Source organism: Liolophura sinensis, chromosome 10 (genome assembly GCF_032854445.1).
Source record: "Liolophura sinensis isolate JHLJ2023 chromosome 10, CUHK_Ljap_v2, whole genome shotgun sequence".
NCBI lineage: Eukaryota > Metazoa > Mollusca > Polyplacophora > Chitonida > Chitonidae > Liolophura > Liolophura sinensis.
This window is the reverse complement of record NC_088304.1, coordinates 26,635,351-26,648,789: the sequence shown is the minus strand read 5'-3', so window position 1 is coordinate 26,648,789 and position 13,439 is coordinate 26,635,351. Positions and strand designations below refer to the sequence as shown.

Here is a 13,439-nt window from a genome sequence, read left to right as displayed (position 1 = left end):
TGTTGTCGAAATGTCCCATCTCTGTAAAACTTTCAAAAAGTGGTGGTTTAGAGACGATTTCTCAACTGAAGTGAATGCCCAGGGCGAAATAACTTTGTTAAGATGTAAAGTGTGCACCCAACACCTGACCGAAATGTCACGCGGGGCCCTTCTTCGTTCGTTGAAAGGTGCAATTTTGCCATCTATTCAGAACTACGCTAACCCTTTTGTGTAAGCTTTTTGCGTATCCTGTTGGTTAGGCAAATATTTTTTATTAAACAAACTATGGGTTACCTAGAGTCCTTTTTTACGTAACCTTTTTTCGGGATAAATAAATTTTTGTATTTTCAAAGCCTGCATTAGAATGAATTGGATAGCAGGACCATGGGGAAATCCCCATTTGTCTGTGTTTTGTTTACCGGTTTCATCAAACACTCTGTATATGCTGTGTTGTTTCTGTTATTTCAGCCCCTTTCCTTGCCCAACAGACTTTGGACAAGCACCTGTTGGAGTGCACGGGGAGCAGCCAGCAGAGACCACCGTTCCGACCACACCCTGAGCCTTCCCCTAAGCCTCCAGCCCACCCCGGATAATTCAGCGGGGGCCAGCACACCTCAACATGGGGGCAGTGAGGAATCCAAAGGTAGGGGATGATAGCCTACATGTTAGACTTGTAACTTGTTGTCTTGACTGTGCTATGTTTTCCTCCCACACCGTGGCAACTCCTGTTTTAATGTAAATCAGAGTTAAGTTGAATCTTCTTCTCTTGTGAAGAGTATTTACATGTAGTTAACAGTTTGCCCTCAAACTTTACACTCTTAGGACCAGAGTACTGTGGATGGTCACTTCAAATATCCATTATAAACTAACACTGTGCACTTCAATTGGAGAGGAATACTGATGTTGGCTTTCTTTTCACATATGAAAGGGTGACCTTCAGAGCAGTTTATGTATGTTTTCACCTGGATTTTGAAGACAAAACTACATTGGTTGGATTGTCGATTTTCATGGGTTGCACAAAATCTATAAATTTATCAGCCTACTAAGAATAATGCCCTCAGAAATTGTTTGAATAAACACCTTGCAGAAAAGTGAAAAGTATAGTACAATTACAGTATATTATGTAATGAGAGATATCACATTTGTCAAACTTAAAGCTAAAACTGTGCTGAACATGTGAATTACATGTTTCTTGGCAGTTTTGGAATTGATACTGAAAGTTATACTCTAGTCCTTTTCACCAAAGTCATCTTCATGATTCCTAGGCCAGGTATATTACGTGGTTGAGAAACGGTATTGAGCTGAAGTAAGAGCATGTGGTATCACCAGAAAATTTCATTCTTACATTTTATGACCCCAGACAGGACAAAGTATGACAAAGATTTTACCTTGTTAGAAAGGGAAAGAATAGTTGAATTTAAAAAACAACAAATTCTGTAATAAAAAATGTGAAGGAGATGACCGACATGTTAAATAGAATACTATTGAACTTTGGCCTATGACCCTTGAACTTGCTGTCTTGTAGCAGATGGCATCAGCAGCACGTACGATGCCAGTCACGTACGGGACAGCATATCGCATGACACGGATAGTGATGACAACGGAGAGTGTCCGGCACTGGTGGTTTACCTGGTTGATCCGTTCACCTACAGCCAGCAGTGGGACCACCTCAGCAGGCTGGCCATGGTGGGACTGCTTAGGTGCTACGAGAGTATGCTACGCTACCTGCCTGAACACCTGCAGAACAATACCTTTCTTCAGGTAAGTCTGAGGATGTGGCTCAGCTTAGGAGAAAACCTGCTTTTCATGGTTAATTTCCTTCAAAATGGTAGGACCAACATGTTAGCGTTAGTCTATGTGATAAATACAAGTATTGCCGCCATTGTATACATGAAATATCCCTCTGTAGGACGTAGAACTCGAATGGAGTGAATAAATTAATATTAAATAAAAAAATTAATTTCGCCTTGCATGAATAATTTGACACCTGAAGTGTTCATGGTGGAGACCTGTGTGCAGGACTGTCATCTTCACTCTCTGTTGTTACTGATTATGAAATTGCAGACTTTGATCTTAGCAGTACGTTACCAGATTATTTTCATGAACGCTACAGAAAAGCATTTTATAAAAGATTTGTCCAGATGACCAGTAAACCTGAGTCAGATAAGGATGCTGTCAGCACCCTGTTGGTCAGCTTTAGAAGATTTGACCAGCCTAGGCCATAAAGCTGGCTGTCAAAAGGAGGGAAATGATGTTTATTACAGTGCAAAACTCCAGGGAAGATACAACCTTTTGAACTATTAAAGCAGTGAAATTTAGGTGAAGAATTTTTTCCAAGTGAAGCTAAAGGAGGTTTAGTTTGTGTCAGTGAAGATTCGTAAAACTGGGAAATTTCTCTACATTCCATAGTTTAAAGAATTGTCAAGTAAATTAATATAAGTAAACAAATGAACATTCAAAAAGTATCATCATAAAAGCCATTTTTTAATTAAATGTATTAAGACATTAGTTGGTGCTCTCTTTCAGATTGTTCCCTTGAAGATGATCCTGGACAAGCAGGAACCTGGAGCAGAGATGCAGCACCTCAAGTCCATGGCATTCTCGGTGTTCACCATGTGTCGATGGAATCTCTCCCACACAATCCCAGGCCGCTCCCTGACCGGCATGGGGCCAGCCGCAGCTGCGGACCACTTCCTCAAGAAGAAGGGGGTAAGGACTGACTTAATACTACGTCAGTACTGTTGATATTAAAAGCCCTGTGGTTACCGTCACCATGTAAGAAGTAAACAGCTACAGTAAAACTTTTTAAAGAGAATTCCTTTTAATGAAATTAATGCAAAAACCTGTGCATATAAATCACAGGACTGCTAGCTACAGTGTATGCAGTCAGTCTTTGTTCATACCTGTTTTTCTGATTAAATCCACAATTGTCATAAAAGTGAAAAGTCTTCTGTACAACATTAAACAAAATTCATGTAAATTGATAAATTATATTTGAGCAATTATCTCACTGCTAGCACGGCGTACAAAGTTGCCTCCTTAGATGTAGATGCAAAGAGTTAGGAGAATTAAGAGTGTTTGTTGCTCAGTGATGTCTCCTCATTTTGGGAATTTTCATGTCTCTGTGTGAAATCTCCTGGTATGCTATAGTAACCTTTGGTGGTATGTTTGTTGTATCAGGGTGACAAGGCCGGTCCACTAAAGCTGTATGCCCCACCCTACGTGTTAGCGCCACTAAAGGACAAACAGTCACAGTTGGCGGAGTCGTGTGGGGAGAAGCTGGAGAAGAGCAATGTGATATTCTGTGGTTACTGCTTGTCAGAGGACCAGCGCTGGCTGCTGGCCACCTTCACTGACCAGCGTGGTGAGATGACAGAGATGTGCACGGTCAACATTGAGATTCCTAACAGGTATGTGCGCTATACAGGCGCTGTGTTAAGTCAAGAGGTTTGATACAGAGCCCTGTGATGGTACCATGGGGAAATCCAGACACTCCGGTTTCCTCCACACATTCACCGGACGGCTGTTGTATCAGTAAAGAGAATTCTTCATCATAGAGTTGGATACCATTCAAATTATGGTATTAATAAATAGCTGTACTGCTATAGCCAAATTATTATTTACAACAGTTACATTAATGTTTACAAGTTTTCATAAGCATCTTGCTCTGCCTGGTTTCCTCCCATGATATTTATCATTGCATATAAGTGAAATTTTCTTGAGTGTGGTGATAAAATAAATAAATCGGTGAAACATTTTCACCTGTTTAAAAAGAACAATGGTGACTGTATTAATTAAATGCATGTATTAAAGGGATATGCCTCATCAGTTACAATAGTGTAAAGAGATGCCAACTGTTGTAGAAATCGAAGGAGAAAGGCATCAGCCAGGAAGATAGGGCTGGCAAAGTTGTGGGACTACATTCTAGGTGTGATATCCATGACGACAACACCATGCCGAGTTGTGATTGGTCGCTTTGGTCGGCTTGGTCACGGAGAGCTGAAAGGTGATTTTTGTTAACTGTTAAGTTTTACCAATGTCTGCGGATCTGTACGTAAAAGAATGGTTAAGTGTTCATTATCTTCAGTGAACCTTGACTTGTAAACCAGAATCTACAAAATCCGATAGATTAAATGTTGCTCTGCAGTCAGCTTCTAACCTGATACATGCGAGACCAAAAGATATGGCAATTCAGTCTTGATGAGAATACATGTGGATGATTATTCTGTGTAGACTGATAAAATATACTTATAGTTAAGGCCTGAAATTGGCCAACCTATCCAATGTAGTTTTGTCTCCAAAATCAAACTAAAAATGTGCATTAATTGGACTGAGGAATTAGGGTAGCTGGTTTTGTGTCGTGATTTTTATTTTTTCATTTTTTTTTTTTGTAGCCTTTTGCCTATTTCCCAGAATTGTTCAAAATCGTACAGCTGTCACTTTGTGAGAAAGCCTTATCACATGTGTTGAATTTACAAGTTTGTGATGAATCAAGTGAAAGGCAGTAAATGAATGGCAACTTCTCAAAAAGTTGCTTTGGTATGCACCGAAATGTCAGATTAAATAAATGCAGAAGCTGTAATTCATTCATGTACCATACCTTCAAGTTAATGCATTTGTTGACTTCTCCAAGGGGTTGACACCAGTGAGTTGACGTACTGTGTACATGTAGTTTTATGTTCAAACACCTAATACCAAATATACTTGGTATCTAATCTGTTGTGTCTTGTGTTTGTGATAGGCTGGGGTGGCCTGCTGAGTAAGAAGAACCTGATCAATGCCAGCAAGCACCTGCGCGAGATGTGTGCCCAGTGCTCCGCTCAGGCCTTGCCCAGCTCTGACCTGCCCTGCATCCTCAGTGCCTGCCTCGTGTCCATGGAGCCTCACCCCACCTTCAGGGTGATGCCCGAGTCTGTCAAGGTGGAGGAGAAGATGAGCAGTAACTGCCCACTGCAGACACCACGCGATGCCTCGTGTACACACATCCTGGTCTTCCCAACGTCCACCACCGCTCAGGTAAGTGCTGGAAAAACACCACAAAATGTGTAAGCTAGATTGGTGACAACAAAGAAGGCGGCAATAAGGTTACATGGGTTAACATGTTTGGTCATTCACTCATTTTTGAGAGCTCAAAAGTGATGACCTCAAACTGAGCTCGAGCCTTCACTAAGATGAATTTGTACCATGCAAATATATACAAATTTTATTGAATCATCATTTTATGACCTTCGTTTTGTCGTTCAATGATATTAATAGATTCTAATGTATTTTACTACTTTAAATCATATTGGTTGACCTCAAATTCACTTCTTCTATACCAAAGATTTTGACTCCATGTATGGAATGTTCAGAATCAGACAAAATAATATCTAAGTATACAGCCTAAGGTGATCTGATCTTGCAACTTTATAACTGTTTATAGGAAACCATATCCTCAGCATTTTGCTTTTACACTGATCAAACACATTAGTTTGGGTCATTGGTGTTCAAAGAAAAAAGGTTGCCATGTATAGATTGTCCAAAATCACAGACAATAAAGACATATTCACAGGTTGCGATTTGTGGATTCTGCTCTCTGAAGTTTACTAATCTAAAAATATGAAAAAAAAGCTATCACTTTATGTTGTAGAAACACATTATTTTGGGTCATTGGTGTTCAAAGAAAAAAGGTGACCATGTATAGATTGTCCAAAATCACAGACAATAAAGACATATTCACAGGTTGCGATTTGTGGATTCTACTGTCTGAAGTTCACTGATCTAAAAATATGAAAAAAAAAAGCTATCACTTTATGTTGTAGAATTTGACTAGTCACATAGAAATAGCTTGTACTGTGTTCTGATCAATGTTCAGGAAGTTTAATTGTGATCAATCATTTGAACAGGATTCCACGATTGTTCTCGCCTTCTGAGAGTAAAGAAAACCCCCAACAAACAGACCTTATAAAATTTTTACTTCTCTTTTGTTATAAAGGGCTTGTGACATGCAACAAATAATATTTTAATTTTGGCCTAATATACTAGAAAGTCTGTGATACAAGCAGGGTTATGACCGACCTTCTCCTTTCCTGTAAAGATTGATTCCTAAGTTCATCTCCCTTTTTTGCAGGCCAACACCCAGTCAAACCACCAGGAGCCCAATATGGATCTGACGCTCGTCCTGAACGATGACGAGGCTGGAGACTGCCTATTTGACGACTCAGAATTGGACTTTAACACTCTGTTTGAGAATGTCTCTCCCCCAGCCTCACCCCACGGACAACTGCAGCACACGTCTTCTAGTCCTCAAGGGGGCTCACCCACTAGTCGAGCTCACTCCCCAGGCAAAACCAACTGGTCAGCCATGGTGAGTCAGAGTTTCTTAGTTTCTGCCCAGCCCCAGTGAAATACAAACCTTTTGATCCCCCTATTTACTGTTCTTTATTTAAACATGTTCTTGCCACATTATGGCTGCATTTTTGCTGAAGTTACGTTAAGCTATATTCAGTTTTAAATATCTTATCAGGGTGCTTGTCTCTCAATCATTAGGCCAGACGAGATGAGAGTTCAAACCTGACCTACATCCATTTTGTGTGGGACCTAGGTTACAAATAAAGGTGTCAACAGTGCGTTTTGGTCAGTCTTGTGTATATCATCAGTGTGACATGAAAGTTAGTACATCACTGGTTAGAAAGCTTGCCAGTAACTTGCCAAAGGTCAGTGGTTTAATTTAGCACTTTGTTTTCATGCACCCATCAACATGTAAGTGGACCTAAATGTGAGCATGGAGTCCCATAACAATCAGATAAATAAATTAACCTTTGTGTTTGACCAGAGTGGAGTGGGAGCGTCATCATTGAACTCTCAGGAAGAGGTGTGCAATCTGTTACTGCAGCCCCTGGCCATGGGCTACTACACGTCCACCGCTAAGACAGGCCCATTACCCCGCTGGTTCTGGGCCAGCTGTCCAGAAGCAGAGAACCATTGTCCAGCCATGTTCAAGGTATGAACCTCAGCTATTGTATGACCATTCTCATTATACAAGAGCTCTTCCCTTCATGGTTGACTCTGGCATTTTTGGTGGATAATTTGCTTTCAGCCATGATGCATGTAATGCATTCAGACATATAAAGGGCTGGAGTGAAAGAGCTTTTGTAGCTAACGGGGTATCCATCCAAAGTCTGCTAAGAAGACTTGCGCACTTGAGGACTGAAGCTGTGTGTTGAGAGATTTCGTTGGATGACCTCTTTAAGATCCACCTGTAATTGGGTGGAACTACCCTAATTCATCAACCTTTTCGCATATGAAAGAGCAAATTTCAGCTCAATTATTAATGCATATTTTTGATTTGATTTTGTAGTAGATTTGATTTTGTATATTATACAAAAAGTATAATATTATCAGTCCGCACGGAGTAATGCCTTCAGAATGTGCTTGAGTAAACACCTGGCAAAAATGTAGTATTCAGTACAGTCAAGGGATTGCCTGCAGGAAACAAGAAATAACTGTTTGCATTGTGAATAGTGTTGTAAGACCTAGTACAGCTTAAGTCAGAAAGGCTTTTTGTGTGCTCATTGACTGCTGAAGGCAAATTGGTGTAAATTTTGCATCTGTGCGATTATAAAATCACTTATTTCATTCATTAGCTTATCTATATCTGTTGTTGTTGCAGTCTGCGTTACACATTCACTGCCCGTCGGTACAACAAAACCCAGATGAACTCATCGACCCCTCACACAGTCGTAATGCTCATTCCCTCGATTCCAGCGAAACGTGCGATGTGCTCAGGTGAGTCTAATTGACAGCTCGAGAATTTGGGCCAGTTCTTTGCTTTACGTCTTCAACAGTGAAAATGCACAGGTCATTTGGGAGGAAGTCTTGAAGGAATTCCAGATTTTGGGATACTAGGACAATGAAATAAGTTGGCCTCAGTGGAGAAAATTTATAAGTAATTGGAAAAGGCCAATATCAGCTGTGAAAGTTTAACTATCACTTACATGGAAGCAAAGATCAAAAACGTTTGTGAGTGAAATGAAAATTGATTTCCTTTTTGTCGTATCCCACTTACATGTTCTGTCGCATGTTCAGATTTGAACAAATTTGGCATACAACCACTAAGGTTGTATTTGTGCTTGTGATACTGCCACAGAGGGTGCATTTTGTTTTGTTGACTCATCATACTGCAGTACTAAAATACTGATTGTTGATTTGCTTGGACGTGTTGACTCTTTATTAAACCAGTCTCTGTTTTTCTTGTTTCTTGTAGATTTGTGCTGGAGAACTACAATGCTCTCTCCTGGTTAAACCTTGACCCATCCAGCAATGACCGCCGCTCCTGTCTGCCCATCCACTTCGTCAACCTTATGCAAATCTACCACGCCCTCAATGCATTTGTCTGAAGGTGCCAGCAATCTGACCCTATCAGAATCTCGTTTACGTGCACCCAGTCGAGCACCTTCAGTCGAGTTGGAAGTGAGCAATGTCCCGTTAAGAGTTGAGAACAAGACGGTTTTAAGAGACTACCGAAAGGAGAAGGATACTGTTTATAGCCCATGTGGATTATGTTACCTTAAGCAAATCACTCCCAAGCCTTGGGCTTTCTCCTTTTGGTTTCCATTGAGTGACCACCTTTTCTGTGTCTATGTACTGATGACAAGGATTTGGGAACAAGACAGTTTTGTGATTCGACTTCTGAGAAGGTAAAGCATGGAGGTCAAACTGCTTGAAACAAACAGCTCACTAGCCGTGGACTCTTTTTCTTCTTTTTTTTCCCACTGGAAAAAATCACATTTTTTTTTGCATACCTTTGCTAGTGATAAGGTGTAAAGAATGGCAGTTTACCAGACTACAATTGGGGAAACTGATAATTGATTGTTCCTGAGGTTCGTGTTGCCTGAAACAACTGGCTACCAAGCTGTCGGCTTTTGTTTTATTCCAGCAAAAGGTTGCACGTTCTGTGTCCCTGTGAAGTAATGTAAGTGTGAAGAATGTGAGTTTTCAAAGAGCTGGTGCACAGGCTCCTGTGTTATCACAGTTTATGTGTGAACAGATCCTCTGCCCCTATGGAGGAGAGACGACCCTGATGTTTGTATGCAGTACCATGCCGATGAAAGGGAAATACATGCATTAACTCTCCGCAGAATTCCCTTATGCAGGATTCATCAAGTACTTCCAGTGACGATAAAAAAGTGATTTTTGGATACCATGGGTTGAAAACTATAATGGTTAACTGAATTCTGGTGTAAATGTGAGGAGACCAGCATTTTGCATCCATTCTGTTTTTCCTTTCTTGTTCATCTGACTTCAAAACAGAGAAAAATTGATTTTCATGAACACTTTTTAAGTTGGCAGGTTTTGGCAGATACTGTGACAACTGAGCCAATTTTTCCCAAATAGTCGCATGTTTCCTGGAGTGTTGTTGGATGAAATGTATTTAATTTAAGTTCCCTAATTTTGCTCAGCAGATTTAAAGTAGCGATTTAAATGCGAGTCAGAACGGGTGAGAGTGTTGAACTCTCAAATATATGTATATGGCTGTAAGCAATCAGGTTTCCACAGGTATTATAGCCCTCATTTATGGGAGAACTCACAATTGTACATGGATGAAAAGTTACAAATTTGAAATTTATAAAAGACTTCAAATTCAGACTATAAAACATTTTTCTGTCAGAGAATAAATGGGGGAAATAAGGAGGTCTGTAATCATGGAAAAATAGAAGCACATTAAATCAAATATGGATAGGTTGTTTGGGCCAATTTAAATCATGTTGTATGTGAATAAGTTAAGCTAACAAAGAGCTAACAGGCCAGCCTTTTTATGAACTAATGGGTGTAGATCATTCAGGCCAAGAGAGACTAACTGTTGTTTTCTGAAACAAAGCAGAATTGTTCAAGTTTTCATCTCTGAGACCAGATTGACTTCCCATTGTGGCATTACTGCATTTTCTGGCAGTTCTCTTCCCCATGTTTACAAAACAGAACACTTCTTAGTACAGGCTGACAGGAAGTCAGACATGATTGCAGATCATGAAGAGCAATTTTCAAGCTTATCCCTAAACACGAGAAGGAAAGCATGTACTAATCAGGGGGCTGTTGCCTTGATCTGTTTAGAAGAATCTGTACACCTTTTTATAGCGGCAGCTTTGCAATATTTTTCCGTACATGTGTACACCCAAGAGAGGTTTTGTCTTTTTATTCTTATGGTTTTTTGTAACGGACTGTGGACTTCCTCTTGGCTAGATTATCTGCTCTCCAATGATCCTGACCAGTTGTTGAAATCTATTTATCAACTTCCGGTGTACATGAACTTTCTATTCACCGCTGCTGCTGCTTCTTTGTGCAGTGATAACCATGTTATTTATTTGTTACTTGTTTGTTTTCTTGTACAGTGTATCGTGACCTAGTCTGTGAGGAAATCATGTATGCAAATCCTTCGTCAAATTTGCAAACAGTTTGTGTCGGAAATCCGGAACAGACCATGAGACAATGCAATGGCACAGTTTAACCCAGGAACTTTGACATGCATTTGTAGGAGACTGATGTCAAAGTCTCTGGGGCAGGCTCTGTAGTTAAGATGTTCCCATGCCCCCAGCCCCACCTCCAACCCTGGGACCTGTCCCTTTATTATGCAGAATGTTTGCATAAAAATTGTCTAAAGGTGTACATTTGAGTAAATATGACAAAACTGAAAAGGGTGCATTGTGCATATCCTGGTATCAAATGCAAATCATGCCTGTACAAATATGGTATACATACACATAGTAAATATACGAAATAAATAAATATATTATATATATATTATACATATGTAAGTGGCGAGATACAAAAGACTTGTGTAGGTTGTTGCACTGGTTCACTTCATCACTCAGGATGGTAACTTGTCCTGGTACAACTCAACGTTGACCGTGTATTTTTGTAAATACAAATAAATTATGACTGAGGCTTTAAGTTATAAATAAATGGACCAGGAGATAAAAAAAGCTGGTGAAAAAGTAGCGCCAGAATGCTGTGCAGATTGTAAGTTAACAGCTGGTGGATTAGAGGTGAGGGAGAAGGGAGCATGAGTTTTCTCCCTTGTCTCGGAGTTCTCTGTGATTATTGGCTCCTCCGTATTATTGTTACTTTATGGTTCATTTGCACAGTCGTGTTTATGTGCAGAGGTTTTGCCAGTAACTACTTATACTGAAAAGCTAGTATGTCCTGTACATTTGTTTATTTCCTCTTTGTATATTTTGTTGTCAAATTTATACTTGTATACCTAATTTTTTTTATGGGAGGAGGGGATGAAAATCTTTGAAAAACCCTGACACCCCCACACCCCCAACCCCAACCCTTCCAGTCCGTGAACAGTTTGTTTTCTCCTTGTGACATCTGATGTTTTAAAGTCATACTAACCAGACCAGTGTTGAAATGCCCTCCGAGGTAGGAGAGAGGACTTCCAAGGTTGAATGGTGATCAGTAGAGTGTTGGATGACCGTGTGTGGTGCTTGTCAGTTGAAATTAGCAAATCCTACATATGGGTACCGGTGGTAAATCAGTCTACTTTCTCTAGAGAAGCACAAGAATGTTGCTGCTGAGCAGTATTGTATGAATGAAAAGAATTTAAATCCCGGTTTGCCATGGTGCAGTCGTGTTTTCGAGTCAGCAGTGAGTATATTCAGCTATTCCAAAAGTCAACAGTCAAAGGGATGGGTAAAGGTGTTTTTTTTTTAGTATGTTTCAGTTTAATGTTATAAAAGTATGAGTATTTAGTCTTTTTGAATAGATTAAGCTTGGACTAAAACGTAACAAACTGATTATTGCCCATGCCCTTATTAAAATATGCACGCACACCAACAAATCAAGTCGTCATTGCCAAACTTTCATTTTTACAGTAAAACTGGCACCCATTGATCAATAGTTCGTCTGGGGAAATTTACTTGTAACGCTCTGATGCCCGAATTGCCGCATAGGTGTAGTACTTGGGGCTTTGTGCAATGTTCCAAGTTCTAATAAGTGCGGTCTGTTTTGACCGAAACCTCAACGACGAAGGAAACAGGTGACAAAGTCGATTGTGACAACAATTGCAACACGAGACATAGTGTTGCCATAGTATTTGCAATCAACTTATTCTGTAATTGCTTCTTGGAATAGGACAAAGGAATGTAGGATTTGACCATGGTACAGAGAAAAGGGTTCTTCTTGGTTGTTCAATTTGCACTGGTTTGTTGAATTATCTCGTGCTCTACAAAGTTGTACTCTTTGCCCGCTGACGGCTTTTGGTTTATTGTTACTTAGTCCAAGGTCAGGGCAATATCTTTGTGAATCACGCTGTTTGTTTCGTTTTTTGTTTGTTTATCTTTTTAACTAACGAAGAAAAAAGTCTTAGGAAAGCCCTCCAAATCTTCGCCGCAGATATTAACGGAGTATTCGGTTCTAGTTATATGTTGATAAAGTTCGGAAGGATTCGGATACATTAATGTACCTCAAGAAAGCTGTCATGTTTGTAAGCTGCTAGAAAAGTTGTCTACCGCCAGCATGAAAGCGTGTACCATTCCCTCATTGGTTGAAAGTAGTCCAGTCCTCGGGACTGTTTTTACAGTTCAGTGATTGGTTGAGCATACAGTGATTGACACCTCATCCAGCAAATCGTGGGTCGTCTATTGATTTGTAAGCCTCCCAACAATTTGCGAGGATTTTCAAGGGCAGCAACTCTCCAAGATTTTTGGTATGCTGTCATGGTTTTGTATATGACGTAAACATTGGTATTTCTTGTAAATAGTAGATAGAACAATCTGTGATGTACACATTTATCATTTTGCATTTCTCTACAAGTCAAAGATAAGCCCTGTATGTATTCCAATACGAAATGAAATTGTAAGTTATTTTTGAGCTAGTGCATTTCATATGTATTCTAGCCATGGAAATAAATTTGGGAAGACTACATATATACTTATGTTTTTGTCTCTTGGTTTAGATCGCTACGGTATGGTTAAAATTTTGCAGAAGTGCTGTTAAGTGGTAATCATTCATTCGTCATTAGAAGCACTTGTCCTTCAATCACAAGGACCCGCGAGGTGCGCATTCATACCAACGACGCTTGTGTGGTCTTTTTGGCGAAGTTCTAATGTCCGTTGACCACTTGTCAACTATGGCGTTCATATCTGTTCGTGACATGTGAGAAAGTTGGTCAGTAACTTACCACAGGTTCGTGATTAAGTGAAGTGTCGTTTGAGCCTTTAATTCATGTATAATTTTGCAAAATGACACCCTCTCCGACCAAACGAAATAATGGGCGCTGTGAGAAGCATCCCACTATGACCCATGCGCTGGCAGGTTCGAATCCAGCTGTAGGTCTTTTGGGCTGTGGCTTCTAGACAACGGGTTTCGAGGATGCTGGCAAATTGCGATTGATTCCTTCAGCACCCATCCGCTCATACACATTGCCGCATGAGAAATAGTCAAATACCTAAATGTATTGACCTCACTGCTTACATAGTGGC

At 40.1% G+C, this 13,439-nt stretch overlaps 1 protein-coding gene across 1 annotated transcript in view; it reads left to right on the top strand.

The window, feature by feature from the left end:
• LOC135477222 (mediator of RNA polymerase II transcription subunit 13-like) overlaps nucleotides 1–12,875 on the top strand; it is a 57,544-nt gene extending 44,669 nt beyond the window's left edge. Inside the window, 11 exon segments of the mRNA XM_064757385.1 lie at nucleotides 448–515; nucleotides 517–622; nucleotides 1,508–1,740; nucleotides 2,506–2,688; nucleotides 3,160–3,389; nucleotides 3,843–3,985; nucleotides 4,721–4,995; nucleotides 6,089–6,325; nucleotides 6,794–6,961; nucleotides 7,631–7,746; nucleotides 8,225–12,875. Coding sequence (XP_064613455.1) covers nucleotides 448–515; nucleotides 517–622; nucleotides 1,508–1,740; nucleotides 2,506–2,688; nucleotides 3,160–3,389; nucleotides 3,843–3,985; nucleotides 4,721–4,995; nucleotides 6,089–6,325; nucleotides 6,794–6,961; nucleotides 7,631–7,746; nucleotides 8,225–8,357 — 1,892 coding nt within the window. The 3' untranslated portion in view covers nucleotides 8,358–12,875.
• The last annotated feature ends 564 nt before the right edge of the window (nucleotides 12,876–13,439 follow it).